Genomic DNA, 27,572 nt, shown 5'->3' with positions numbered 1-27,572 from the left:
GACACAGCTGCTAAAGAAAACTTATATTGTGCTTTCGTTCAGTGGGGAAAACATGTTTTGTTTTGCGCTGTTGCGTAACCATGGAACATCTGGGGTAACTTAGCTTCAAACTTCCCTCCAGTGCCTCATTTAGGCTAAATGGTACAGAAAAATGTTCACCTTGAAATGTAAGCTACAACAGTGTAATAAGTCATTATGACGTGCATTTGGATCCATACCCAGGGAGTCACACAGGACTTATAACTCGGGACTCTCCAAACTAAAACTACCGCCTTTATCCTACGTTAAACAGTTTCTTATAAATGGTCAGGGCTCATAAACTAGCACTCAAAATGGGGAAGCACTTGGGAGGGCTTAGAAAGGATTCTCCAATGTTTTCAGCTGGTGGTTCTCAATCTTGAGTGGGCATGAGAGTCACCTATGAGACTCATTCAAACTCAAGATAGTTCCACCCCCAGAGTTTCTGATTCAATAGGTCTAGGGCAGAGCTCAAGAATTTGCATTTCCATTAAGTTGAAGGTGATGCTGATGCTACTGGCCTGGGCACAATTTTTTTTTTTTTAATGTTTATTTATTTTTTAGAGAGAGAGACAGAGAGCAGGGGAAGGGCAGAGAGAGAGGGGGACACAGAATCTGAAGCAGGCTCTGGGCTCTGAGCTGTCAGCGCGGAGCCCAACGCGGGGTTCAAACTCACAGACCAGGAGATCGTTGGCTGAGCCTCTGACTTCAGCTCAGGTCATGATCTCCTGGTCTGTGAGACCAACTGAGCCACCCAGGTGCTCCTGGGGACCATATTTTGAGAATTTCAGCTTTAAACTTTAGTCAGCCTAAGTGAGAAATTAAATAGAATACATGGCATTGGCAAAAACTGTACACAGTGGCAATGTCCAATTTCGTGCTTTGTTTTACTTTTCTAAATGGGTAAGAGCTGGTCCTAAAATGAGCTGACCACACAGTCATTGCTGGTGGGGGGGACATGTTGGCACAAACTTTCCAGAAAATGAATTGGCAGTAAAAAAAAATATATTTAGGTGCATTGATCTAGTAGTCCCATTTCTAGGTATCTCTAAGAAATGATATGCACAAAGGTACAGATATGTTTATTGCAGCTTTATATTAAATAGTGGAGACTTGAAAATCACATAAATATCTAATAGTTGATATATATATATATATATATATACTATAGTTTATATATATATATATATATATATATATATATATATATATACTAGTATTCATACAATGGAGTATTATGCAACCATCAAAGTGCTTGGAGAACATTCTTAATGATGAGAGGAAATGGTTATGATATACAACTAAACAGAAACCCCAAGGCATAAAGATGTATGTATAGTATATGAAGCATATTAATACATGTATATTGCTATAGCCAGCATATCATCTAAGGGAACACATTGAAATGTTAACAGGATGGCATTACATTTGCACTATGAATGTCAATCATTTCCTCCCTACCTGATCTTCTAAAATAATATAAATAGTATGTCCTACCCAAAGCCCCACCTTTTGAAATCCAAAAGGGGACTTTTTAGGCTCTCTTCCAGTGATAGGCGATTGGACCCTGCACAGACGCCCGACCCAAGGTGAACCTATCAGGGACTCCCTCACAAAACTGGAGTATTAAACCCAGAGAGTGTTTGATAGCTGTAGAATGGAAACATGTAGATTTAGGGCTGTGGCCATCTTGGGGGGTATGCCAGTAGAGGAGGCTGGCCAGCACAGATCTATAGATCTATTGGTTATTACCGTCTACAATACAGGTTCAGTAGCTAAGTAGCACATGCAGGGGTACACACACACACACACACACACACACACACACACTCTCCTTAACACAGTGGGGAAACGTTGTAGATATTCAACTGGAATACTTTTGTCTCTGTTATGACTCCAATAATGTCCCCCCCTTTTTTTGCCTTGAGCTAATTAGAGACGGTTTCTCTTCTTTGCAATGGCATCTTAAATTAACAGGTGACTTTTAAAAAAAATTTTTTTTTCTATGTTTATTTATTTTTGGGACAGAGAGAGACAGAGCATGAACAGGTGAGGGGCAGAGAGAGAGAGGGAGACACAGAATCGGAAACAGGCTCCAGGCTCTGAGCCATCAGCCCAGAGCCTGACGCAGGGCTCGAACTCACGGACCACGAGATCGTGACCTGGCTGAAGTCAGACGCTTAACCGACTGCGCCACCCAGGCGCCCCAACAGGTGACTTTTGTTTGTTTATTCGTTCATGTTTTTTTTTCTCTTAATCTCCCACACTGTGTTGTTGCGTTTCTTGATGGGAAAATATTATTAAAATGAAAGCACTGAGCTGCAGCTGAAAAATAATTATTTCCTGGAAAGCTACCAATTTGATTACTAGCCTCCACTGATAAACCTTCCTATTTTTGACACTCTGAACTTGAGAGGTCTTCTCTGGTTTCTTTCAGTTTGGCTCAAAATCCAGGGGACAGTTTATTTAAAGCTTGGAAATGTCCGTGCAAAATCTTTGTCCTCTACTGAGCTAAGCTCTGTCATTTCCCCCCAGCAACTCTGTGAGGAGTTCAACAGCAAAGACAGATGCCGAAAAGAGTCATGGTTTTCCCCATTGACTTGAAGATTGGAATGGGTGAGTCATCCTCAAATTGAGTTGGGAGGGATTGCTACAGAACAGCCCACATTTTGTCACAAAACTTTTGCTGTAATATCATACTAGTTCAAGTGTGGTTTTTCAGTTTTAGAAATACGCGTGAATGCCATATTGGTTGGTTACCACTATTTTGTGACAGGTCAGATTCACGTGAAGTTGCATCAACCAACCCCAAAGGGTGATACAGTTCAGGACAGGACTATTTGGAAGAAGCCTGTTAGGTCATTGTTATCCTTCTCAGGATCATCACCTCACCACCTCTTCCACTGAGAACCGAATTCTAACTAGCGCATGGCTGGACTTAATTTTAAGAATTTTTAGATATGCTGTATGATATTTAAGGGAAGGACTGACTCTGCCATGTTTGATGAATGAATGAGAAATCACTCATATTGTGCTAGAGCTGAATGGAAGGGATGAATGCTTAGAAGTAGCATCCCAAGGGGTCCAGTTTGAGGGACCTAGACTGTGGATTAGAAGCCTGGGATGATGTTGGGGATAAAATCATGATACAATGTAGGGGTTCCCAAAGTGCGTGTTTTCTAAAAGGATGAGAAAACTGTCAAGAAGGAGAGAGTTATTGGCACTGTAATAACAGAGGAAGTTTGGGGCATCTGGGTGGTTCAGTCGATTGAGCGTCTGACTCTTGATATTGGCTCAAGTGGGGATATCACATGCATAAGATTGAGCCTCACATAGGGCTCTGTGCAGAGTATGGAGCCTGCTTGGGATTATCTCTCTCCCTCTTTCCTTGCCTCTCCCTGGCTTGTGCTCACACACACATTCTCTTTCTCGGAATAAATAAATAAACTTAAAAAAGAGAATGGTATAGGAAATTCAGGCAGAGAAGTTAAGTTCCATAGGCAGAATCTAAAAAAAGCTGTTACGGGGGCACCTGGGTGGCTCAGTTCGTTAAGCGCCAGACTTTGGCTCAGGTCACGATCTCACAGTTCCTGAGTTTGAGCTTGCATCAGGCTCTGTGCTAACAGCTCAGAGCCTGGAGGCTGATTCAGATTCTATGTCTCCCTCTGTCTCTGCCCCTCCCTCACTTATGCCCTGTCTCTCTCTCTCTCTCAAAAATAAATAAACATTAAAAAAAATTTAATAAAAAGATCAAAATAAAATAAAGTAAAAAAGCTCTTGTGTTCATGCATGAGGAGAGTGGTCTGGATCTGAAACCGTGGAGTAGATCTCTGCCTACAGAGACAGGACCTTATTTTCCAAGACATTCCAATACCTGTGAAAGACACGACTTTTAATGATGCATTGCCAAGCAGAGAGCACCTAAGTCTAAACCTGCAGTTGACCCAATTTATTAACAGCCATACTCTGCTAATCCCTTATTTAGGTAAAATATCATGTATAATCAGAATGACTAATTAAACCTAGGATGACATACGATAGGATGAGGGGAGGGTTAAGATGAGGTGGGAACTAGAGAATACTGATTGCCATTTCTTTAAGAAGTCTTTGCCTCTATCTATCTATCTATCTATCTATCTATCTATCTATCTATCTATCTATATTGGAGCATTTCCTATATACTATGCTACCCCACAATTTAATGACTTAAAAAGCAACCATTAATTTATCTCATGATTCGGTGGGTTGGTTGAGGTCTTCTGTCTGAACAGGTATGGCTGATAACCTTGGGCTTGCTCATGTTTCTCCACTCAGCTGGCATGTCAGCGGTGGCTGGATAAATCTAGAATGGCCTCACTCGCATGTTTGGTATTTAGAAGGCTCTAGGAAGGGTCTGGCTGCTTTTCTTCTCTTCCTCTAGTGGGCTGGCTTGGGCTCATTTACGTGGGGGTTCCAGCGTTCCAACCACAGCTAGAGGACAACCCCAGTGCTCTAGCACTTTCAAAGCCCCAGCATGAATCACTTTTGTTAATGTCCCATTGGCCAAAGTGAGTCATATGGCCAAGTCAGATTCAAGGAGTGGACAAAGAGATTGCACCTCTTGACAGGTATGGAAGAATTTATGGCCATTTAGAAAAATCCACCCCAACAGGATACTAGAGTTGGTAAAAATAAACAAACAAACAAACAAACAAACAAACAAACCAGTAAGCCATTAGAACTGTAGAGAAGGGGCTAAAAGGTAACAGTGATTGACTATAGAAATTCTTCATTTCCTGGTGGTGTTAGCAAAACAGAACCTGAATGTCATTTAGTGCAGCCAAGGAATACTCTGTTTAGAGATTGCCCTGGGTTGTGTTATCTCAGGGCCCAACACACTTTTGAGGCTCTAGATAGAACTGTAAATACCATCTTGGAACAATCCTGGAAGTGTCCTAGATGTCTGGGATTCATCTGTTTTGAAACTAACCAGGCAGGGATAATGCCCTTGGAATATCTGAAACCCCCATCCCTCCTGGTCTAGGTAGGGGAAAGGACCTACCTTCTCTTTTCAAGGACAGGGATTAAGAACCAGAAGGGCACACTGTTGGTGGGTGAGGAGCAATGACAAGGTAGTCCTGGAGACGGGAAAAGGAAGGACGTGAATGGTAAACTTGCTCTCAGTGGGAAGCAATCAAAATTAATAATAATCTGGAGAATATGACCTGGAGGAAAGGTTAGGAAGCCTTTAAAGGGCAGGTGGAAGAAATGTGATAGTCTCTTGAAGCAGACTGAATGATTTTTAAGAATGATGAGCTAAGGGAGGTTTCAATCTCAATCCTGCCACTAGCCAGTTAGTTACGTGACCGTGCACAAACCACCTACTTTAGTGTTTTCATTGACAAAACTACCATTGACACAATCACCATTTGACTGGGTGATTTTTTTCTGAAGGTCTTTCCAGCTCTAACATCTTCACAGAAACTAGAAAAAGAAGAAAAAGATTGATCGGCATGTTTACGTGAAGGGAATGGGGCTGTGTTAGAAGGAATCCCCTTCAGAGAGCATTGGAGCAGGTGTTAGGAAGATTTGCAATCTCTAGAACTTTCACAGGGCTCGAACTCATGAACTATGAGTTCATGACCTGAGCTGAAATCAAGAGCCAGATGCTTAACTGACTGAGCCACCCAGGTGCCCCACAGAACTTTAAAACCATGATAGATCCCCATCATTCATTCGATGAACGTTAACTGAACATTAACCACATGCCAGACAAAGCAGTCAGCTAACGATGGCAGCTTGCTCCTGCTCCTGTGGAACTTACAGGGTCATTTGGGTTGGATCAAATGATTCTAGAAAAAAATTAGGATTTGTGAGCACATCTAGCTTTACTATTCAGTCATTTCTGATGAAGAGTGGGATTGGATTTCTCAGAAATGGGGACACTGGATTGCTGAGACAATTGCAGGCAGGGATTACATCAGATGCCTTCTCTGATCCTTAGTTTCTTCATGTGCAAAATAAAAAGGGCATACTAGAGCATTCCTAAAGTCTCATTCAGCTCCAAAAATTTAATGTGGCCGCCCGGCAGTCCTTACGTGCTTTAGCTCAGCAACCCCATCTAGTGTCACTGTGTGCACCTTAGTAGAAAACAGCCATTAGTCATTCTAGCACTGAGGAAGGAAGGGCAGTGAAGAGACCCGACATAGCTGGAGACCGGCTCGAGGCTCAAGATATCAGAGGAAGGGAGCGATGGTTGTCATAATGAACACTGACATGATTTTTGCTATGTGTCAGCCAGTGTTCTCGGTGGCTACTACTCATGTAATTCTCATAACAAACCTGCGATAGAGGTGCTCCTAACACCCTTACTTTCCAGATAAGGAAACAGGGCACAAGAACATAACTTGCCTGGTAAGTGGCAGCACCAGAATTCAAGGCCAGGTAGTGAGTGAGCTCCAGAGGCCATTCTCCTTTCCACCATACTTTCCTGCCTCTAGCTAAGAGTCACAGAGCGCTTACCATGTGACAGGCACTGTTCTAAGAGCGCTGCATGGTGGACGTCCTCTAATCCTCTCGACAAAAATCAGATGTAGATAATAAAATCCCCGCTTTTCAGATGAGAAGACATAACCCCAGGGAGATGATGTAATTTTTCTAAACTCATATAGTTGATAAGTGGTGGGGCTTCGGTACCCAACCAGGGTGGAAACCAAAAGATGCATCCAGGCTGCTGCCACCTCCCTAGAATTTTTCTCCCATTTTCTCAAATGTCACGGCTTCATTTTTATTGGTACAAAAGGGGAGAGGCAAGCATCAAATGCCAGGCAGAGCTTGTGTGCCAATTATCTGAAGAGCCCATTCCTGAATATTCAGAAGGTTGTTAATTGCATTAATGGATAATGCAGGCTCGCATGCATTTTCTTGGTCCCTCCTACTTATCATTTTGCAGCAAATTTGCCAGGTAAGTAATGAAGACATTAAGTGCCACAGGAGATTTATAAGCTGTCCTTTAGGAGTCTTATATCACAGCCTCAACAATCACTTTTATGTAAATACCTCCCCAGACTATATCTCCTAAACTCACCACTGTAATCGACTAAAGGACGCACCCACTTTCCAGTTCCATTATCCTCTCAAACTCAACTTTCAGTACTTATTTAGCAAATATTTACAAGCACTCACTGTGTGCTAAGCACATACGCAAAACCCTTGGGCTCTCAGAACAATGCTTGGCACATGGGAATACTAATGTAAGTCCTTACTTTCAAGTTTTACAGAGCCTACTGGGGGAGATTGGTCAACAGTCACAATACAAGGAGATAAATGTTGTGATGGCTAAGCATGACACACTTTGGTGTATGCAGTGACATTTCATCCAGTCTTAAGACAGAGGTAAGTGTAGGATCAGGATCGGGGCACCTGGGTGGCTCAGTCAGTTAAGCGTCTGGCTCTTGATTTCGGCTCAGGTCATGATCTCATGGTTCGTGGGCCCGAGCCCTGTGTAGGGCTCTGTGCTGACAGTGTGGAGCCTGCTTGGGATTCCCGCTTTCTTCCTTTCTCTCCACCCCTCCCGCACTCTCTCTAAATAAATAAATAAACTTAAAAAAAAAAAAAAAAGACTGAAGAGTAGGGTCAGGGAGGGTTTCTCAGGCAACTGACTCCCAAAATTGAAATCAGAACCTTTCTCCCCAGACTGACTGCTTCTTATTTCTACTAAGTGTTCTCCCATTTTAGCTGCCCCGGCTTGGAAACTCACTGTTTACTCCGTCCTTGTTCACAAATCCAGAGACTAACCTAATATTCGTGTCTAGGATGTCCAGTCAATTCTTCCTTCTCAGTATCACCTCCCTTCTGTGCCTTTCTCACTCTAGTTCAATCTTGGATCTTCTCAAGCCAGGACTATTGCAAAAGTCTGTTCTCTTAGCCCCAACAACTTCTCTCCTTGCTGATTCTTCCCACACCATACTCCAGATTCAGTCACCTAACGTACTTCCCGGCTCAAAAACCTGAAAATGTCATTCAGCACCCAAAGGATAAAGGCCGATCTCTTTTCTGGCAACATTCTGCCCCCTTTCTCCTCCCTCCATCGGAATCTTCCACAATTCCCTTGTAAAAGCCTCTGCCTTCAGTCTAAGGATGCCACCACCATCCCTTCAAGCCACCCACTCTGCTTCTTTCTGCATTTATGCCTGTGTTGACTTTTTCTTTGCTCAGTTTTTTAAAAAAAAATTTTAGTGCTTATTTATTTTTGAGAGAGAGAGAGAGAGAGAGAGAGAGAGAGAGAGACAGGGGGCAGAGAGAGAGGGAGACACAGAATCCGAAGCAGGCTCCAGGCTCTGAGCTGTCAACACAGAGCCCAACTCAGGGCTTGAACTCAAGAGCCGTGAGATCATGACCTGAGCCAAGGTCAAATGCTTAACCGACTAAGCCATCCAGGCGCCCCTGCTCAGTTTTTTGTTTGTTTGTTTGTTTGTTTGTTTTTAATGTAGCATATCTATATCCTCTCTCTCCTGAAATGGCAATACCAATTTTACCTCTTCTGTGAAGTCTACCTTAAAAAAACTACAGAATTTATTGTTTGTACTAGTGATTTGGCAATTAGCGTGTATTGCTGTTTTCTTTAGTCAACTTTATAAAGGTATCATCTACACCGCCACAGGGATATGTACCAATGTAACTATCACATCAGGAAATAAAACACCCACATTAGCCCAAACATTTCCTTCTCCCCTTTGCAGGTCGTTTCCTACCTGCCCCAGTCCTAGGCAACTGCTGATTTTCTTTCTGTTACTACAGATTGATTCTCTCTCTCTCTCTCTCGAATTCTGTGCAAGTGGAAATATCAAGCATGTGCTCTTATTTGAATCTGGATTTTTTTCACTCGGCATAACGTTTTCAAGATTCATCCATGTTGTTACACACATGCTTGTTCTCTTTTATTGTTCGGAGAATTCCATTGTCTGGATATACTATAATTTGCTTCTCCATTCACCTGTTCATGAACATTTGGGTTGTTTTCAGTTTTAGGCTCATAAACATCAGTGTAAAAGTCTTTGTGTAGACACGTATTTTAATTTCTTTTGGATAAACACTTAGGAGTTGAATTGCTTGGTTGAATGATACGGGTTGTTACCTTTATAAGAGTTTGCCAAACTGTTTTCTAAAGCGGTTTTAATATTTTACATTCTCATCAACCATGTCTCAGAGTGCCGGATACTTCCTCTCTATCCAACACTTGGGTTATTCTAAACCGTTTCTATTTCTATATTGTAAATTGTATTGATTTTTTAATTTCACTTTCATTGTTCATGGCTAAATGTAACAATACAATTGGTTTTTATACATTACTAAACTCACTTTTTAATTCTATTAGCTTTTTTGTAGATCCCATAGGCATTTCTATGTACGTGATCTATATTTAAAAAGCTTTATATTTTCCTTTTATTAAATTTTTTTTTTTTAATTTTCGAGAGAGAAAGCACCTGCAAATGGGGGAGAGGAACAGAAGGAGAGAATCTTAAGCAGGCTTCAGGCTCAGTGTGGAGCCCCATGCGGGGCTGGATCCCACGACCCTGGGATCACGACCTAAGCTGAAATCAAGAGTTGGACGCTCAAACAACTGAGCCACTCTGGCACCCCTATATCTTCCTTTTCAACTTCTATGCATTTTATTATTTTTTTTCTTTTTGCCTATATTGCACTAATTAGGATCTTCACTACAATGTTGGCTAGAAGTACTGACGAATGGATATCTTTGCCTTGTTCCTGATTCTTATTCCTGATAAAGCTTTCAGCCCTTGAACATTAACTATGGTATTATTGGTATATACATCATGGCTGCCATTTATCAGACTGAGAAAGTTCCCTTCTATTCCTAGTTTGCTGAAAGTTTTTATCATAAATGGATCTTGATTTTTGTCAAATACTCTCTCTAAATCTAATGAGGTATTCACGTGATTTTTCTCCTTTATTCTCTTAACGTGGTGATTGCATTGTTTGATTTTTGAGTGTGAAGCTAATCTTGCAGCGTTGAGCTAAACTATATACTTGGACATGATGTATTATTGTTATATTGCAGGATAGGTTTGCTAATAGTTTGTTAAGGATATTTGCACCTACATTCACATTGGGATATTGCTTTGTAATTTCTTATGTCTTTGCCCAGTTTTGGTAATAGGATAATGTCGAGCTCATGAGATGGAAAGTGTTCCCTAATCCTTCTCTTGAAAGAGTTTACGTAACATTTACATTTTTTTCTTATGTGTTTGATAGAACTTATAAGTGAAGTCATCTGGGCATAGAATTTTCTTTGCGAAAGGATTAGAATTACAAATTCAATTTCTTTAATAGATATAGAGTGATTCAGGTTTTCTGTTTCTTCTTGTGTCAGTTTTGATAGCTTGTCTCTTTTCAGCTCTAGAATTTCCATTTGGTTCTTTTTTATAGTTTCCTTTTCTCTTCTTAGATTCTCTATCTCTTCATTTGGTATTACTGTATTTTTCTGTTTGAACACATTTAAAACAGCTCTTCTAAAGTTCTTCTCTGCTCAGTACAACTTCTGGTTATCGTGGAGTTGGTTTCTATTATTTCCTACGTCTTGATTATGGATCACACTTCCAATTTCTCCATATGACTAGTAATTTTTAGTATTATGCTGGACATTTTAGACGATAAATTCTGTCATCTTATTCTAAAGCATGAAGGATTTTGTTCTAACAGCTAGTTAACTTGGCTGGACTCAGACTCCAAGCTGTTTCCCCTATGGTGTAGCTAAGCTAAGACTTCCAGCTGTTGCTTTTTACCAGGATCCCTGAGGTCTCTCCATACAACATATGTGTACTTCAGTGATTAGTCAAAGATTTGGGTGGTTGATAAGCAGATTTGGTCCTCCTCCCCAGTGGCTTCTACTTTTCTTCGACTTGCCCCACCACTTTTCACTTCAGGCGTCCTTAATTTTCAACTTTGACTCCTCACGCCAGTAAGATGGTAACTTTCTGCTTGAGTTCCAGCTGCCCTTCACAGCATGGAACAGGGAGTGTACTCAGGCGGGAAGCCTCACAAAGGACATCTCGCCCACTGCAGTTCACCTCTTTTAAGGCTGACTTGCTATTTCTACCCGCTTTTGATGCTCCCCAGGTCCTTCAAAGTTGTTCTCTATACATGTTATCCATGGGACGGTTAATCTGATACAAGCTTCCTTGCCACTAACAGAATAGGAACTGCCCTATTTGCTTCCATGGGGAAATGTGGGGAGATTTAAAAGAAAATGACACCATCACCACCATCATCTCTTCAGAATCTCCATTGAGAAATATTTTTGACAGAGCAAGCTTTATAGTCACACACTCTTGACGTGTCTCTCTTCTCTTGCCTAAAGTCCAGTGACTTTACATGTGAATCCACTTATGTTTTTTAAATATAAGAGATAAATACTGGCAATGTGCCAGCCATAAAATACATTTAAAATAGAATTTAAGCCTAGAATAAAATAAAAATTGACAGCGGCCTCAAATGCCTTATGTGGTCTGGTTCTGTATACCAATCCAATCTCATCTCTTATCATTCTCTGCCTAGTTCATTACCTCCAGCCACCCTAGCCTCCTTGTTGTTCCTCAAATACCAGAGCACCTGCCATTCCTATCATGTGGAATGCTCTGCCCTCCAATCATTAGATGGCTGCTTCTTCTGATCATCCAGGTCTCTGCTCAAATATTTTATCTTCAGAGAGACCTTTCCTGATTACTCTACCTAAAAGACCAAACTCTCTCCCCGACCCCAATTATGTTTTAACATCTTACTCTGCCTTGTTTTCTTTATAGCACTAATCATTATCTAAAATCATTCATTCATTTCCTTGTTTATTGCCTGGCTCTCCTCTAAAAGGTAAGCACCAAGAGGGCAGAATCTTTATCTTGTTCACCAATGTACCTTGGTATCTAGAAGTCATCTGGCAAAGAGTATGTTTAATAAATACTTATTAAATAAACAAATGAAAAATGATACGGGACGTTTTGAGGTATATCTCATTATTTCCCATTAAACTCTTCTGGGAACAACAGAAATTTAGATAATTGAAAATGTACAAAAAGTAATCAGTATTATATAAACCAGAAGTTCCTTATATTTAATTTAAAATAAAGCCAGTATTTCACTTTACTTCAGGACAGTGAAACACTGTACATTATAAAATCATGTGAATCAACAAACCAAACATAAATTCTCAATTGGTAAGAGAAGAAAATTCTAACTGAATAGAAAGTGAGAAAGAAAGAAAGAAAGAAAGAAAGAGAAAGAACTGTTACAGCTCTCAAAGTTGTTTAACACGTAGAAATGAAGTATACTCATGGCGTTGGAATTTGGGGATGAATGGGCATATAATATTCATTATAATTGAATTAAGGAGATTGGCTGTTTAAAAGCTCAAGGGACAACAGGTACTTACTGATAGTATCAAGCTTCAGAAGATTTATGTGCTTAGTTTTAAAACATAAAGGTCTCTCGGGGCTCCTGTGTGGCTCAGTTGGTTAAGTGTTCGACTTCAGCTCAGGTCATAATCTCGCGGTCTGTGAGTTCGGGCCCCGCATCGGGCTCTGTGCTGACAGCTCGGAGCCTGGAGCCTGCTTTGGATTCTACATCTCCCTCTCTCTCTGCCCCTTCCCCGCTCATGCTCTGTGTCTTTCTCTCTTTCTCTCAAAAATAAACATTAAAAAAAAATTAAAAAAACAAAACAAAACATAAAGGTCTCTTAAAACATAAAACAGTCATCTCAAAGTCAAGCCAAAGCAGCAATAATAATAATGATAATAATAATAATAATAATAATAATAATAATGCTAAATGTTTACACAACGATGTTCAGGCTCACAGCTTCTACTAATATTTTGTTTTATTATTCTTTTTTATTAAAGTTACACTGTTCAAATTAAGTCACACATGAAGTTGGCTTTGGAAGAAAATCGCTTTGGTATATCGTTTAAATCTTCTAGGGTACAAAGCATGCAAGTTCTTCCAGTCATGCACAACAAGACATGTGAGGTATCAAATGGACATTTGTTTTTATTATTCTCACTAGAAGACTAGAGTTCTAATAAGTTTCTCAGAAACCGCTGTAACAAATTTCTTCATGGTACAAAACTGGCATGGACGTTGTCCTGATGGAGCAGCTAAGTTTCACGTGCTTACTTCCCAAATGTGGAATTCAATAGAGTGGTATCAACAGAGGAAAACCTAATTCCCGAAGTGGGGATGATGCTAGAAATGTACTAATTTTTTTTTTGCATGATGTTAATAATTTCAGTGTTAAATGAATCAAGCTCATTGGTTGCTTGCAATAGGAACCAATGCAGATTTCATCAACAAGATAATCTAAGTATATGAAATTCTGTCTCTGTTTCAATTAATTCCCTTCGAATATCTTCTGCACGAGTCATAGCTTCACCAGAAATGCGCACGGGGACTGATCCCCAGATTGAAGAGTATTACAAATGGACAAACTAATAAATATACAACATAAAAAAAATCATAATCAAGGGTAAATCTCCTGACTCTACCCCCAGGTCATTTAATAGTATCAGACTTGGCTGTGCTTACTAGTATCTTCAAATTTAGAATAGTGACATTCCAGCTTATAAATGTCAAATAAGTCCCATATGGGTGTTGCTTCTGCAGCAAGCTTAAATATTCAGTGCTTAATCTTGATCTGGAAATGTTGCTATTGTGGTTCTGTTTTATAATCCGATTTCCACGGAGGATTAAAAAGAAAAAAGAAAAAAAGGTGCAAGTGGGAGGTGGGGAGATTTGTGGACAGTATTATCTTCATTATCTTGGCAGGCGGGCACATTTTTGCCTTAGAGCTAAACAAATTTTGCTGATCCTCAACTATCTCAAAGCGAGAGAGCTATGGGAACAAAGAAGTAATGATGTGAGCAAAGATGTGAGAACCTACAGCACGTCAAGTCACCTGATGTCGCGTTTTTAACAGGATTCTTCTTTCACCTGCACAGCAACGTAAGACAAACCGCTCTGCTCACTCTCAAGGTCCCAGTCTGCATCTGTCTCTGAGTCACTGGAGTAAATGTCAAAGAGAGAGGCACTTCCAGACCGCAATTCATCTGTCTGAGTAGTGGCATTACACAGTTGTTTTCCAAACACTTTTACCTTGGCCTGAATACCTGAAGGGAATGAACACAATCGCCTATGAATGACACTTGGCTTGTCATGTATCTTTCATATACAAAAGATTAATTCAATTATAAATGAATTGAAGAGTCAAAACGTACCAACACTTCGGTGAGGGGGCCTTTTCAGAGAAATCTGCGTACTTTTATGCACTGGACCTTCTTCACAGTGAGTAGGTACTGAAGTGACACCAGGAGATAGATTATCAGCGCGGGCCTGTGTTTGCGTAATTTCATTTTCACATGTAATCTAAAAATATGAATCAGAGGAGAACTATATCAAAGGTAAGCCTAAGTAGTATGGTTTTATCTTTCAAAAGTGAGAAGTAGTCAAAGACTATAAATAATAGTTTTCAAGGTCACATATTAGGAAGACTGGAATTTGAACCCAGGCAAGCTGGCTCCATAGTCCAAGTTCTTAAGAACTCTGCCATACTGTTCCTTACTATTCGTAATCACGAATTGCTACGCATTCTGGTCAAACCGCAATCTATAAGCTATTAAGCTATTTGCTTACAACTCATTATTTTTCCCCCTAAATGAGTTGCTGTAAGAGACACTACTACTAGCATTAAATTATTGGATAGTGTAGCAGTAGCATTACTCTAGAAAACCCAATCATCGGTCCTTTATACCTTGCAGAGAAATGCTTTAATCCAATAATATGATTGGCTTTAATGTTTTTATGCTTTCCTGAGAAAAAAAAAATACAACATGAAATGGAAATTTTGACTCTTGGGGGAAGTGAGAGGTAGAAAGGAGGAGGATTTGGATACTTAGAAGGCAACATACGACTGAGTACCTAACAATAATATGGAAGAGGCTAAGAAAGGATATCTGGAATGTGTAAGGGGGCCTGTGAGAAGAAAAAATAAGATGTGATAAAGAAACAAAAACAAAATTTGGAAAGTGGGTGATGGGCACTGAGGAGGGCACCTGTTGGGATGAACACTGGGTATTGTATAGAAACCAATTTGACAATAAATTATATATTAAAAAACAAATTAAAGTATTTTGCAATTTTATCTAGTGGCCTGGTAGTGACAAGTGCATTCAGACCACTGAAAAAATATTTTAGCTGGCATCTATGGTTGCTGTAACACAGCAAGACATTAAAGATACTTTTGTGAAGAGTCCTTTTGTGACTAATAATTATATCTAATATTTATATCTAATTATATCTAATATTACTGAGGACTTAAATCAAAACATAAGTCTTACCTTTATTTGTGTTTATAATTATGACTAATTTCCACTGGCTATATCTACTTCTAAGCCAAGCCAAAAGTCTACAATAAGTTCATTATTTCTTTACAGAACAGATTTATGCTTGATAAAAATGGCATTTTAGTTATTTACTCAGGCTTTAAAAAATAACTTCTGTTCCCATTAGAGGAATACATTTTATCACTGAGAAAAATTTGCTTGCAGAGAATAAACTAAAATAAACTAAAAATTGGCCATAATCTCTTTATCCATAGCTAACAACTTTATGGTTTGGAATTTTTTTGGTCTTTTGCTATTTATTTTTTTAAAAATGGGGATAATCTGTTTTATAACCTTTTATATATCCTTTAATACATCATTTTTCCCTATAATATAGTATGTTGCTATATTATTAAATAATCTACATAATTTTTGTGGCTGCATACAATCTATTGTACAGATATACTATAATTTATTAAAATAATCTGTATTGGAAACCTTTGAACATAAATCTTTTGTGCACATATCTGATTACTTCTTCATATTAAAAGGTTAAGAAGCAGAATTTCCAAATATGTATTGATCAACTGGAACATGTGTCAAAAGAAAATATTTGAAGTGAGGCAGAGAGAGACAAAAGGATGGAAAATATAGAAAAGATCACAAGAGACAGCAGATATAATGGAAAAGTATTGTATATGATATGAATTGTAGTCCCAGAGAAAAAGGGAAAATGGGACAGAAGCAATGTTTGAACAAATAACATCTGAAAATTGACTAAACTGGACAGAAGACATTAAGACACAGTTTTACAAAAGTACTACTTGTATTAATCAAAATAAGAACAAAGGAAGCCACACCTATGCACATTACAGTAAAGCTGGAAAACAAAGAGAAAAACTTAGAAGCAGCTAGAGGAAAAAGATACACTCTCTTCCAAGGGGCAACCATACATAAGTGAGTAAGGATACAGAAAGACTGAAAGTCAAAGGATGTAGCAAGATACACTATGCCAAAACAACCTAAAGAAGGCCGATGTTGCTATATTAGTATGTAACACAAAAACTGTTAGAATTAGAGACCAAATATGTAAATTCAACATCACAGTGGAAGATTTTTAACATGTCTCTCCCAGTAATCAATGCAATAAGTAGACAAAAATTCCAGAAGGACATAGAACATTTAAACATTAATAGACATAGGGAACATTGTACCCAACTGCAAAACGCCCATTCATCTCAAGTGGATATGGAATATTTACAAAAGCTGACCTATATTTTGCGTAATACAAGTTTCAATAAATTTCGAAAGATTAAATTCATATGCTATATATTCTCTGGCCACACTGTAATTGACGTAGAAATCTGTAACAAAAACAGAACTACAACACGCCTGTGTGCTTGGAAATTTTAAAATATACTTCTAAATAACCCATGAAAAGATAAACTTAAAAGATAAATTTATAGTGAAAATAAAAAGGTAGTTTAAACTAAATAATAATACTCTACATCAAAAACTTATGGGATTCAGTTAATGCCATGCTTACAAGGGAGTTTTGGGCCTTAGATGCATAAAAGGGTATAGGAAAATTGATTAGGCTTGGTTAATTTAGACTGGAATTAACATCATGCAAAAAAGTATTCCACAAAAGATTTCTAACATAGCCTCATTTCAGGAGTCAATTTTTCCTCCATTAATACCATTCTAGGGAATTCTACAATTGGGAAATAAGCATATGAAACTTATCCCCCGTGTCCATTCAAATGAAAATTCTGAAAATCGATGATCCAATTTAACTTCTTAAGAAGTTAAAGAAAGAAGAGTGAATGAAAATTTAAGAAGTAGAAAAACCAAGAGTGAACTATAACGTAAACTATGGACTTTGGGGGATAATAACGTGTCAATGTTGGTGTATCAGTTCTAACAAATGTACCACTTTGGTGGAGGATGCTGATAACGGGAGAGGCCATGCATGGGTGGGTGCAGTGGGAAAATGGGAAATCTCTCTATATTCCCCTCAAGTTTGCTGTGTACCTAAAATTACTCTAAAAACAATCTTACAAAAATAATTTTTAAAATATTGGAGAAAAGTGTTTTAAAAAATTTAGGCAGCCAGGCAAAATTTGAAGTGTGGTAATTCAGTGTGTTGTCTTCAAATAAGCAAGTTAGCTATTCTTAAGATGTTCTTTGTATGAAATATCACATCTGAATATGTAAGGATATCCTAGTGTAAGTGAAGTTTTCCACTTTCTAACAAGTTTATTTAATGGAAAAGCAGATATGAAAACATCTATGTTAACCATTTAGCTCAGTAATGTACAAATAGAACCCATCAACTAAAAACTCAAAGTTGAAAAAAGTACATGGAAGGAAAAATGATAGAAAATAATGAAAAAGAAAAAAAAAATACCAGAGAAAAGATCAACAAGGCAAAGTTTATTCTTTGAAAAGACTAATAAAATTGATATACACCTGGCGAAGTAGATCAAAAATGAAATGAGAAAGCAAAAATTACTACATAGCATAAAGAATTTCAAAAGATAAAAGATTATCATAAGCAATTTTGTGTCAATATATTTGAAAATTTAATGAATTTATAGGAAACACAATTTATCAAAAGAAGTATAGAAACAAAAAACTGAATAACCCTATAAATATTTTTAAAAATTGAACCCATCATTAAAAATCTTCCCACAGGGGCGCCTGGGTGGCGCAGTCGGTTAAGCGTCCGACTTCAGCCAGGTCAGGATCTCACGGTCCGTGGGTTTGAGCCCTGCGTCGGGCTCTGGGCTGATGGCTCGGAGCCTGGAGCCTGTTTCCGATCTGTGTCTCCCTCTCTCTCTGCCCCTCCCCCGTTCATGCTCTGTCTCTCTCTGTCCCAAAAAAAAAAAAAAAAAAAAAAATCTTCCCACAAAGACAACTCCAGGATAGGTATCTTTATCATTGAACTATACCAAATATTAATACCAAATTTATTAATGGCTATATAATGCCCATTTATAGAAATGTTTCCAGAAAATTATATAAGAAGAAATAACTCCAAATTGGTCAGCATAATCTTGACACCAAATCTGAGAAAGGAATTTCAGGAAAGAAAGACTATAGATCAGGTTTGCAAAAATCCTAAATATTAGCAAATCAAATGAAGCCATATGTAAAAAAAGAGTACTACACTTTGGCCAAATTGTGTTTACTTCAGCCATGAAAAGTTTGATTCTGTATTTCAAAACCAGGCAATATAACTCACCACATTAACAGAATAATAGACAAAATATAGGATCATGAATAGATTCAGAAAATATATAAAGCACTTGATATGATTCCACATCACTTATGATTAAATCTGTTATCAAAAATTAAGAACAGAGAATATTTCTTTTTAGGATAAAGAACAGCTGCAAAAAAAACCTATAGCATAAATCGTATCAAATGGTAAACCTAAAGGCTTTCCCTCAAAACAAGGATGGGAAAAGGATTCCTCATCATATCTTTGGTTCTCAACACCATACTAAAGTGTCTAGTTAGTGTAGTAGGAATAGGAAATAGAAGCATGAACATCAAAAAGTATTTACCAACATGTTTTAGACATGAAGAAAATTCAAAAGTATTTACAAATTATTGGAATAAATAAGGTTACACAAGGTTTCTGGATACGAGGTCAACAGAAGTCAATTTATCTACATAAATATATAAAAAAATAAAAATTTAAATACTATTTATAATAGCAAAATCAAATAGGGATAAATCTAATAAAAGATGTGCAGAACTTTTACATAGAATGCCATAAAATATTTTTAAGAGAAATGTAAAAACCCAGAGAGAGGGATGCACTATATTCATGGATTGGAAGAATCAGTGTTGCCAATACGTTCTTTCTCCTCACATTCATTTATAGATTCAATGTAGTCCCAATCAAATCCCAGTAGATAATTTGTGGAAGTTGACAAACCAATTCTAAGATATATATGGAACTTACGTCACCTATGGTTGGATAAAAAAACAAGAATGCAAAATTGTTAAGGAAAAACAATAATCTTAGCTCTTGAAGCAAAATATCAGTGCATAGTGCTCCTCGGGGCCCCCTTTCCCCTTGGAGATAGTCCCTTATCTTTTTTCAAGCTTCCTACAGATAAGGAACATTCCATTGCATTTACCTACATGTAGCACCAAACATCCAGAACAGTGTCTACAATAGCTCCTCGGTAAAAGTTGTAGAATGCCTGGAAATTGTCTGTCAGTTGGCCCCGGAACTGGGAAAATAGTGACTGGTGAAAGGACTCAGAGGTGGCACAAGCAAACCGTCTTAGCAATGTTACTGGGGTTCTTGGTCCAGACCTGGCTACCAATGTATTGCTGCCAACTCTAAACTCTTTTTAACATTATATACATTTAAAGTCACTACTATGAAAACACATAGTTTGCTAATAACTCGACAAGTGTATTAATGTAATATGGGTTGTTAGAAATTCTGGCTGGATATACTAACTGGAAAATAGTTTTGGTATCTTTTCTGGATTTCCTCAACATTAGCCTTTGTTATAGTATAAAATCTTTGACTGCTTCACTAGCCTGACTTTTCTTCTCCCAATTTATATAAATATAAATATTTATATTTATCTATTTATAGATGTACCTGTATGTGCTTAGGTAAAGGTTGGATAGGTAGTGATAGTGGATAAATAATTGAAGGGGCAGATGTCTTGACTGGTCTATAGCTTGGTGAGAAAGGAAACTGGCAGAGAACTGAACATTCTATTATAGTACAAAAAAGTGTTCTTATGGTCACATAATCACTCCACAATTCCATATTTATTGAATTCCTAAAATCTGCAAATTAATGTTCTAGGTACTGCCAGTACAATAATGAACACGTCAGATAGGATCCCTGCTCTCATGGAGCTTACATTCTAATGTGAAGACAAATATTAAGCGAACTACACAACTGTTTTGTGACAGTTGTGATGAGTATTACTGAAGTATATGTGCTATTGAAGCATATGAAATATATGAAGAAAGTATATAATTAGGGGGTCAAAGAGAAGGGTGTTTGAACTGATTTTTAAAGTAAAAAGACTTAATTGATGATGATGGGGAGTGGGAGCAGCATAATTGCAGGATATTACATGAAACAGCTGAGTGAGGCTTGGTTGGTAGGAATATAGCATGTTCAAAAATGGAAAAGATCAGCATGACTGGTGTATATTGAACAAGGACAGTGGCCTTGGATAGGACTGGTATGGTAGACAGGGGCAAAAAGCACTCAGGGACTTGCAGGCTGTGTTAATAATTTTGTTCTTTATCCTAGAAATGTCAGGATGCCTTAAAAGGGTCTTAAGCACCCACTCCAATGTAGGAAGCAGGTTGGTATTGCAGAAAAAAGTTTTGCTCTGACAATTAGACCTAGAGCAAATATTACAGGCCCACGAGGAAATTATTAACCTCCAGGATTGGCATCCTTGTGTATACATTGCGAGTTTGGACTAGATGAGCACCTAGTTTCCCTTCAGCTCTAAAATTCTAGGAATGCGTTTGAATATTCAAAGTCAAAACATCAGTTACAGATCAGTTAGTTGACTTGTCTTCCCATCTCTAGAAATTGAACACCTTTTAGATCCAGTTAACAGTCCTGATTTAATCTACCTAAGGGTGCTAGGGCTGAAGCCTGATGATTTCAAAGAAGGCTGGGGAGTCTTAAGATGGGAAGAGGGGAAGATCGTGACCAGAGGCAAGGTAAGTATAATCTACGCTTATGAGGATTACTGAGATAGCAGAAGAGGGCAAGGTGGAAAAACTGAGCTCACTTAGATGATTTAACTTAAAGGCAGCTAGTCAAGAAGAAAGAAGCGGGGTTTACCAGCAAGCCCCCTCCTCCTCAGTAGCCCCGCATCCCCTCAACCTCCCCCCTCCCCATCATTCTGGCCGTCATAATGGACATCTCCTCCAGCTTATGTAATATGTTATGCAAAGACAGTTTCAAGCACCCCAATTCCTTGAGATCTGCCCAAATGAAACCCTTTCTATTTAAAAAAAAGCCTACGAGAGTGTGTGTTTGGGGGAGGAAGAGGTAGAAGGAACTATAGTCCCAAGGTGTTCATGTTCTATAGGACCTTGAGGTCACCAATACAGCGCACTCCTAATTTTACAGATGGGAAAACAGAACGCGTCGAGGCGAGGTGACCTTCCCCAGGTGACACTAGTGGGAGAGCCGAGCCACAGTCCGGGGGTCCTCCCGCGACCCTCGGGGGACTCCTGGTGTCCCTTTACCTGTGAAGCCGCAGCCCTCTTCCTGGCCGGGAGGAGCGTACAGGTGGCTGGACCCGGGGCGGCCTCCGCCTGCCTCACCGCCTGGGGCTCTCCTCCCTTTTCGGGGCCGCCCGCTTGCTCTCCCTCTTCTTCCCCCTGGGGTGCCGGGCCGGACAGCCGGTGCAGGGTGGGCACGGCGCCCGCCACGAGCCTCAGGCGCTGCGAGAAGCGCAGATTCTTCTGGATAACTGAAGACACGTCAAAACAGGCCGGAGCGAAGTGGTCCGAGCAGATGACAGAGCGGTCGTTGCCCCCGTACCAGTCGGCGCGGCGGCCCCGCACGAAGCGGTCCCACAGCAGCCGCACGGCCCGGTCCTTGGGGAAGCGGAACAGCGACTTCCCGGACTTGGTGGTGTTGCCGCAGTGGGCGGCCACGCAGCGGGCCGGCATGGTGGCGGCCTCCGCCTCGGCACGCCCGCGCCTTCCTAGCCGGGGCGACGCGGGCCCCCTTCGCCTGCCCGCGCGGCGCAGGGCCACCGGAAGTACCGAGCTCGGGCGCCACAGAAGAGTCCGCGGTGCCTGGAGGTCGGCCTCTGCCGGCTCGCGCCGGTCCTCCCCCGAGAGCAGGTGGCCACGGGCAGAGGGATCCAAATTTCGCGCGGGCCGAGCCGAGGTGGGCCGGAAAGAGGAACGGACCGGAAGTGGTGGTTGCCACGGCTACCGAGGTGGCCGGCCTCCTCCCCGCCTCCTCCTCTCCACACTCCCGCTCTGTTTGTAAGACGCCTGGAAAGTAGGACGACGAAGTGGGGACGCAGTGGGCCCCCACGAACATCACCAGAGGTTCTACCGACCGGGTTGGCCAGCCAATTTAGGAGAGGACCAGACCGGAAATGGTCGTCTCCATGGTAACCCATGAGCGGGTTGCCTGGGAGATGACCCCTTTCGGTCTCTGAGTCTCCGCTGTAGCGTCGCTTCTAAGGCAGATCTAACAGATCCTGGACTGTCTCCTGCCATGATTCCCGGGAAATACCGCTCTGTTTCTGGCCGGGCTGCGAACAACGTAGGTTGGGTCTCCTACTTTCCCCTTCTTCCCATTCGTATCGTTCTTTCTGACGGGCGTCTTTGTCCTAGGTGATGGGCTGTGTTATTGGGATCAGGACCGCTGAATCTCCTCAAGCTATTGTCTGACCGAGGCTTGAGATTCGTGGACTGGACCAAGGCTCTTGGAGGGTATTTGATATAGAATGATGGGTATTCAAAGTCTTGTCCAGGTTCTTGGTTTCCCAGAAGGTGGAGCTGGTCTGCTGTGAAAGGCTACGATTCATTTTATAACCAGTCAACCCCTAGCCCTTTTTTTTAATTAAGAAAGATTATTATTATTAATAGGCACTCCCACCTCCTTTACCTGTCCCACCGAGATATTTACTTAGACCTGACATGGCAAGTGTCAAAAACCTGAAGTGCTAAGGTAGAGGGTTAAATCGCCGCAGACATTTTGGAAAATAAATCGCAGTGAAACCTTTTTAATTCTCAGTCCTGATTTTATTGTTTTCAGCAAATCCTCAGAACACGATCATTTAGCACAAACAAAAAACAAGCGTTCTATTTTATCCTAAGTTTTTGTTATGTCTTTATCTGTACTGGTTTGGGGAGGAATATGTGTGTGTGTGTGGGGGGGGTATTTAAGTTAAGAGCATATTTGATGCTTTAATTTTTACATTGCAGGTGAACTGTGGGCTTCATCTGGTTATTCAGACATCATCGCTTCCTGAAAAAAGCAAAGTAAGATTTAAGCAGATTTGTACTTAAATTGAAGATGAATTATTTTATAATCTACACAAATAGCATGATTTAAAGAGCAGAACTAAAACTAATGTTTATTTTCTGCCCACATAAAGTCAAAAAGCCTCTTTTAAGAACTGGTTCTTATTTCACCAATTACAAGATGTGAGTTTTCCTTTCTTTTCTTTTAAATGTTTATTTATTTATTTTGAGAGAGAGAGAGAGAGAGAGAGAGAGAGAGAGCATGAACAAGGAGAAGCATAGAGAGAGGGGGAGAGAGAGAATCCCAAGCAGGCACCACACTCGGCACAGACCTCTAAGCAGGGCTCGATCTCACGACTGAGAGATCATAACCTGAGTGGAAATTAAGAGTCCATCACCTAACCAAATGAGCCACCCAGGAGCCCTGAGGTTTTTTTTTTTTTTTTCTTTTCTTTTTACATTTAAAAATTTCTTAAATTAGGATTCTTCTTGAAATTCATGGCACATCATAGTTTGATTGGGAAAGTTTTTTCTTTCTTAGTAGTGGGTAAAATGATTGGTCTTACTACCAATGGCCTCTTATAATGAATAAAATGTGATAATTTAGGGGGATACATCTCCACATTCCATTTAAAATCAGGGGAGAAAATAATACATTAGCAGTGGAAATATATTAGGCTTCATGCTATTTAGAAGTTAAGATACGAACCTAAGATTCTTTTTTTCCCCTAATTTGTGCACAGTATTTCTGACGTTTCCATTACGTCTAGCTTTAGATTTGATACACCTGTTTTTCTTTCCCTCCTGTCTCACCTCAGCATTCAAACATATTTACCTACCTCCCACACTGTCTCAAGACATACAACAATTTTTCCCCGTTTGACCAAGTTGGATACCTCCAACCGTCGCAATTCAGATTTCTCCTAAAAAATTGTTCAATAGATGTCACTTTACAGTTGTAAAGTGAAGGACAGTTTACAAATAACAGCATGAGGAGGGTAGGGAGGGTCAATTGGAGGACAGACATTATTAGTCAAGGAGGCAGTAGTTGATGACATTATTATATGAAAATAAACACTGGGAAAATCGATCATTTGATCATCTTAGGTAAATAGCAGTTAGCTAGATTAATTGAAAATATTCTTTATTATAATTGGACATAATGAATTCCCTCCAAAGTTTTACTAGTTGATTTCACTGGACAAATCCTGTTCTATCATTAGAATGTACTTCTAGGAACTGTGTGCCTCATCCAAATTCTCTTCAAACCATTTGCTCCCTCTAGGGTAGACATATGTTCTGAGAAAATACCTTTAACTCATATACTTCATAAAGTTAGAATACAAATGCTATTATAATGTTTATAGTATGTATGAATCAGAAGCATCATAGTTTTTAAGATATGTATTTAGGGTTTTTTCTGTGACTAATCATGAGAGGTTGTTTTGATTTTGTTTTTCTCAGTTCTGCCAAATAATTTAAAATCAATTTAGAGGAAAACCTTCTTAGAAGGTTTAGATACACAATTTTATTATAATTGAACATAAAAGAATTGTGATGATAAAAACATAGTGATTTTTTTGCCAACAGAATTTAGTTTCTGTTGTATGTTTTTTGCTTTTGTTTTCTAGAAAATAGTTCTTTTAATCATGGTAGTTTTGGTGAGGGTATGGAGGAATTGCAGGTGGTTTGGAACGTGTTTTCATTTGACCTCATGAAATCGACCCTGTGTGCGTGTGTGCGTGTGTGTGTGTGTGTGTGTGGTAAGAAACACATAACATAAAATTTACCATTGTAGCCATTTTAAGTATTTAATACCATTTTAAGTATTTAATACCATTTACCACTAAATGGTATTAAATACATCCACAAGGTTGTATATCCATCATCATTATGTAGTTCCAGAACTTTTTGTCACCCAGAAGGGAGTCCCCTGTACCCATTAAGCAGTCACTCCCCATTCCTTCTTCCCACCCGCTTTGAAAGCCACAAATCTGTTTCCTGTCTCTGCAGATTTTCTTATTATTAGTACTTAATAGATGGAATCATACACGATGTACCATTTTGTGTCTGGCTTCTTTCACTTAACGTGTTTTCAGGGTTCATCTCTGCTGTAACGTGTATCAGTATTGTATGTAATTTTATAATTCTCTTCAATCCTTACTGTGAAATTCTTCCCAAAATATGTGTTTTAGGTTGAATTCAAGCTAAATAAAGAAACACCATCATTCCCTGGTCGACTCTTACAACATGACCTTGAAAGAAACTACTCAAGTAGGCAAGGTAGAGATCAGCTATGGTTTATCTTCTTCGGGTAACATTGCTTAATGAGTTTAACTACTTAAATCCAAATAGACTTGAATGAAAAATGAAATGGTTCATTAACCCATGGTTAATTAATCAAATTGGTTTTGTATTTACTTAGATACGAATGGGTTTTATATACACAGCGTACTAGATTATTTCCAATACAGAAAAAGCAGTGATACTGTAGTTTGGGGTGAGCTATGTACAACATAATGGGAAAGAATCTTCCAAATACTGTATTAGAACTAGGAAAAATGGCTAATCAATGGGGGATAAGAGTATGGGAACACAGATTTTAGGAAATAAGGGGAGTGGAAAGAGTGACAAATCACGAGTAGAAAAGAAAATCTCTTTCTTTCCCTTACTAGTGCATATAATTATGGATATTTTATATCAAAGGCCTTAAACTTTAGTGTGTATCCCCCGAGATTTTGTTAGAAAGGCAGGTTCCTAATACTCCCCTTCCTTTCTTCCTCTTCCCCATTCTGATTTTGTGGGTCCTGGGTGGGATTTGGAAATGTGCATTTTAATGTCTTGAATGATTCTGATGGATATGGCTTGTAGACCATGCTTTGAAAAACACTGCCTTATATGATCTGGTCATATTTCTGAAATGTATTTTTCAGTTCAAGGAGAAATTTCCTTTAGTACATTTGAGTTGTTAGTTGGTTGCTGACAACTGCGAGCCATCTGTAATGGGCTAGCTTGAAGCACTACAGAATCCTTGTATACGGAACCACCCCCACCTTCTAGGAGTTTGTATGAGAGTGTTGATCAGTATAGGCACGTCTAGACTGTTCATCTCATTACTGTATGAGCATGTGGTCATTTTGAATATTTAATTAGTTTTCATTTTTTGTTTTGTGGCTTCAGGACCTTCTTGGGCCTGTCTCATCTGACATATGACTTTTCTCTTTCCTGTATCCTACAGTCTTGTCTTGGCCATGCTAGACACGGGATCAACCTAACTGCAGTCCCACACTGCAGGAAGCATCTGTCTTTCCTCTTTTGTTCAGTTCAGTACATGTCCATTGAGTATGTACCATGTGTTCGACAATGTGTTAGGCATAGAGTTATAGACGTGAACCTGAAAATTCTCAAGTAGGATTTTCTATGTTTGCATGGTGAATTTCCTTCATATTTTTGCTAATAATATCTTCAATTTATTTTCTATATCAGGAGTCAAACTTACATACTTCTCCCGAGCTACTCTTGAGTTAGAAGAGTAAGTTGATATGCAGATTTCTGGATGACTGGCCAGGTTAAATTTATTTAAGTGGTAAGGTGTTACTAGATATTAGTAATGGGAAAATAGTGTGGAACACTGAATTTTGTGAACCTACCAGAAGAATAAAGTTTTATACATAAGTGATGACTCATAAGATACAAAATTCTCTAGGGAAAAATAAAACCTTTTTTTTTTTTTTTCATTGAAGGATTTTATTCAAAATCATTCTCTGGAACAGGCTACTCATTTGTACCCAGTTGTTTCTAAATGTGCCTCCTCCATAGTTCTAGGCAGTTTCATGCAAAGAAGGCTACATGGCGTGTAGCTGTTTTCTCGACTTTTGTACTCACCATTCTACCCGCAAAGGCATAAAACTTTGGAGAAATTATAAGTAGCACTTTATCAGGAAAGTTTGGGAATCTTTATCGAATAAACTGCATCTTGATACCCAATCATTATAATTAATTTCACTCCATTTCTTATTTTTCTCTATTTTTTCAAAATTAATTAAATGTATATGGTAGCCTGCCAGCATAAATTAATCAATGATACTCTCAGTCTAAAGGAAAGAAGCTCAATTTTTTATTTGAGCTGGTAAGTCTAAAACTTGGTATGTAATTTCTTTTGGGCTTTTTGGAATAGTATTA

At 39.2% G+C, this 27,572-nt stretch overlaps 2 protein-coding genes across 7 annotated transcripts in view; one reads left to right on the top strand and one right to left on the bottom strand.

Annotated features, from left to right (window-relative positions):
* Positions 1-22,278, bottom strand: part of THAP10 (THAP domain containing 10) — a 30,316-nt gene extending 8,038 nt beyond the window's left edge. Inside the window, exons 1-3 of one of the 2 annotated variants that reach the window (XM_045059094.1) lie at positions 21,648-22,278; positions 14,280-14,427; positions 13,961-14,171 (exon numbers count right to left, since the gene is read on the bottom strand). In XM_045059094.1, coding sequence (XP_044915029.1) covers positions 13,975-14,171; positions 14,280-14,427; positions 21,648-22,076 — 774 coding nt within the window. In that variant the 5' untranslated portion in view covers positions 22,077-22,278 and the 3' untranslated portion in view covers positions 13,961-13,974. Of the gene's footprint in view, positions 1-12,868; positions 14,172-14,279; positions 14,428-21,647 lie in introns of those variants that run through there. The other variant, XM_023255102.2, reaches the window with a different exon arrangement.
* Positions 22,279-22,545: 267 nt separating this feature from the next.
* LRRC49 (leucine rich repeat containing 49) overlaps positions 22,546-27,572 on the top strand; it is a 156,193-nt gene continuing 151,166 nt past the window's right edge. For 3 of the 5 annotated variants that reach the window (XM_023255098.2, XM_045059087.1, XM_011282946.4), the window contains exons 1-3: positions 22,555-22,686; positions 23,352-23,408; positions 25,586-25,673. In XM_023255098.2, the coding sequence (XP_023110866.1) occupies positions 22,639-22,686; positions 23,352-23,408; positions 25,586-25,673 (193 nt within the window). In that variant the 5' untranslated portion in view covers positions 22,555-22,638. Of the gene's footprint in view, positions 22,687-22,757; positions 22,857-23,351; positions 23,409-25,585; positions 25,674-27,572 lie in introns of those variants that run through there. The other 2 variants (XM_045059088.1, XM_045059089.1) reach the window with 2 other exon arrangements.

This window comes from Felis catus, chromosome B3, assembly GCF_018350175.1.
Source record: "Felis catus isolate Fca126 chromosome B3, F.catus_Fca126_mat1.0, whole genome shotgun sequence".
NCBI lineage: Eukaryota > Metazoa > Chordata > Mammalia > Carnivora > Felidae > Felis > Felis catus.
The sequence above is the reverse complement of the archived record's forward strand: the minus strand, read 5'-3'. Positions and strand labels throughout refer to the sequence as shown.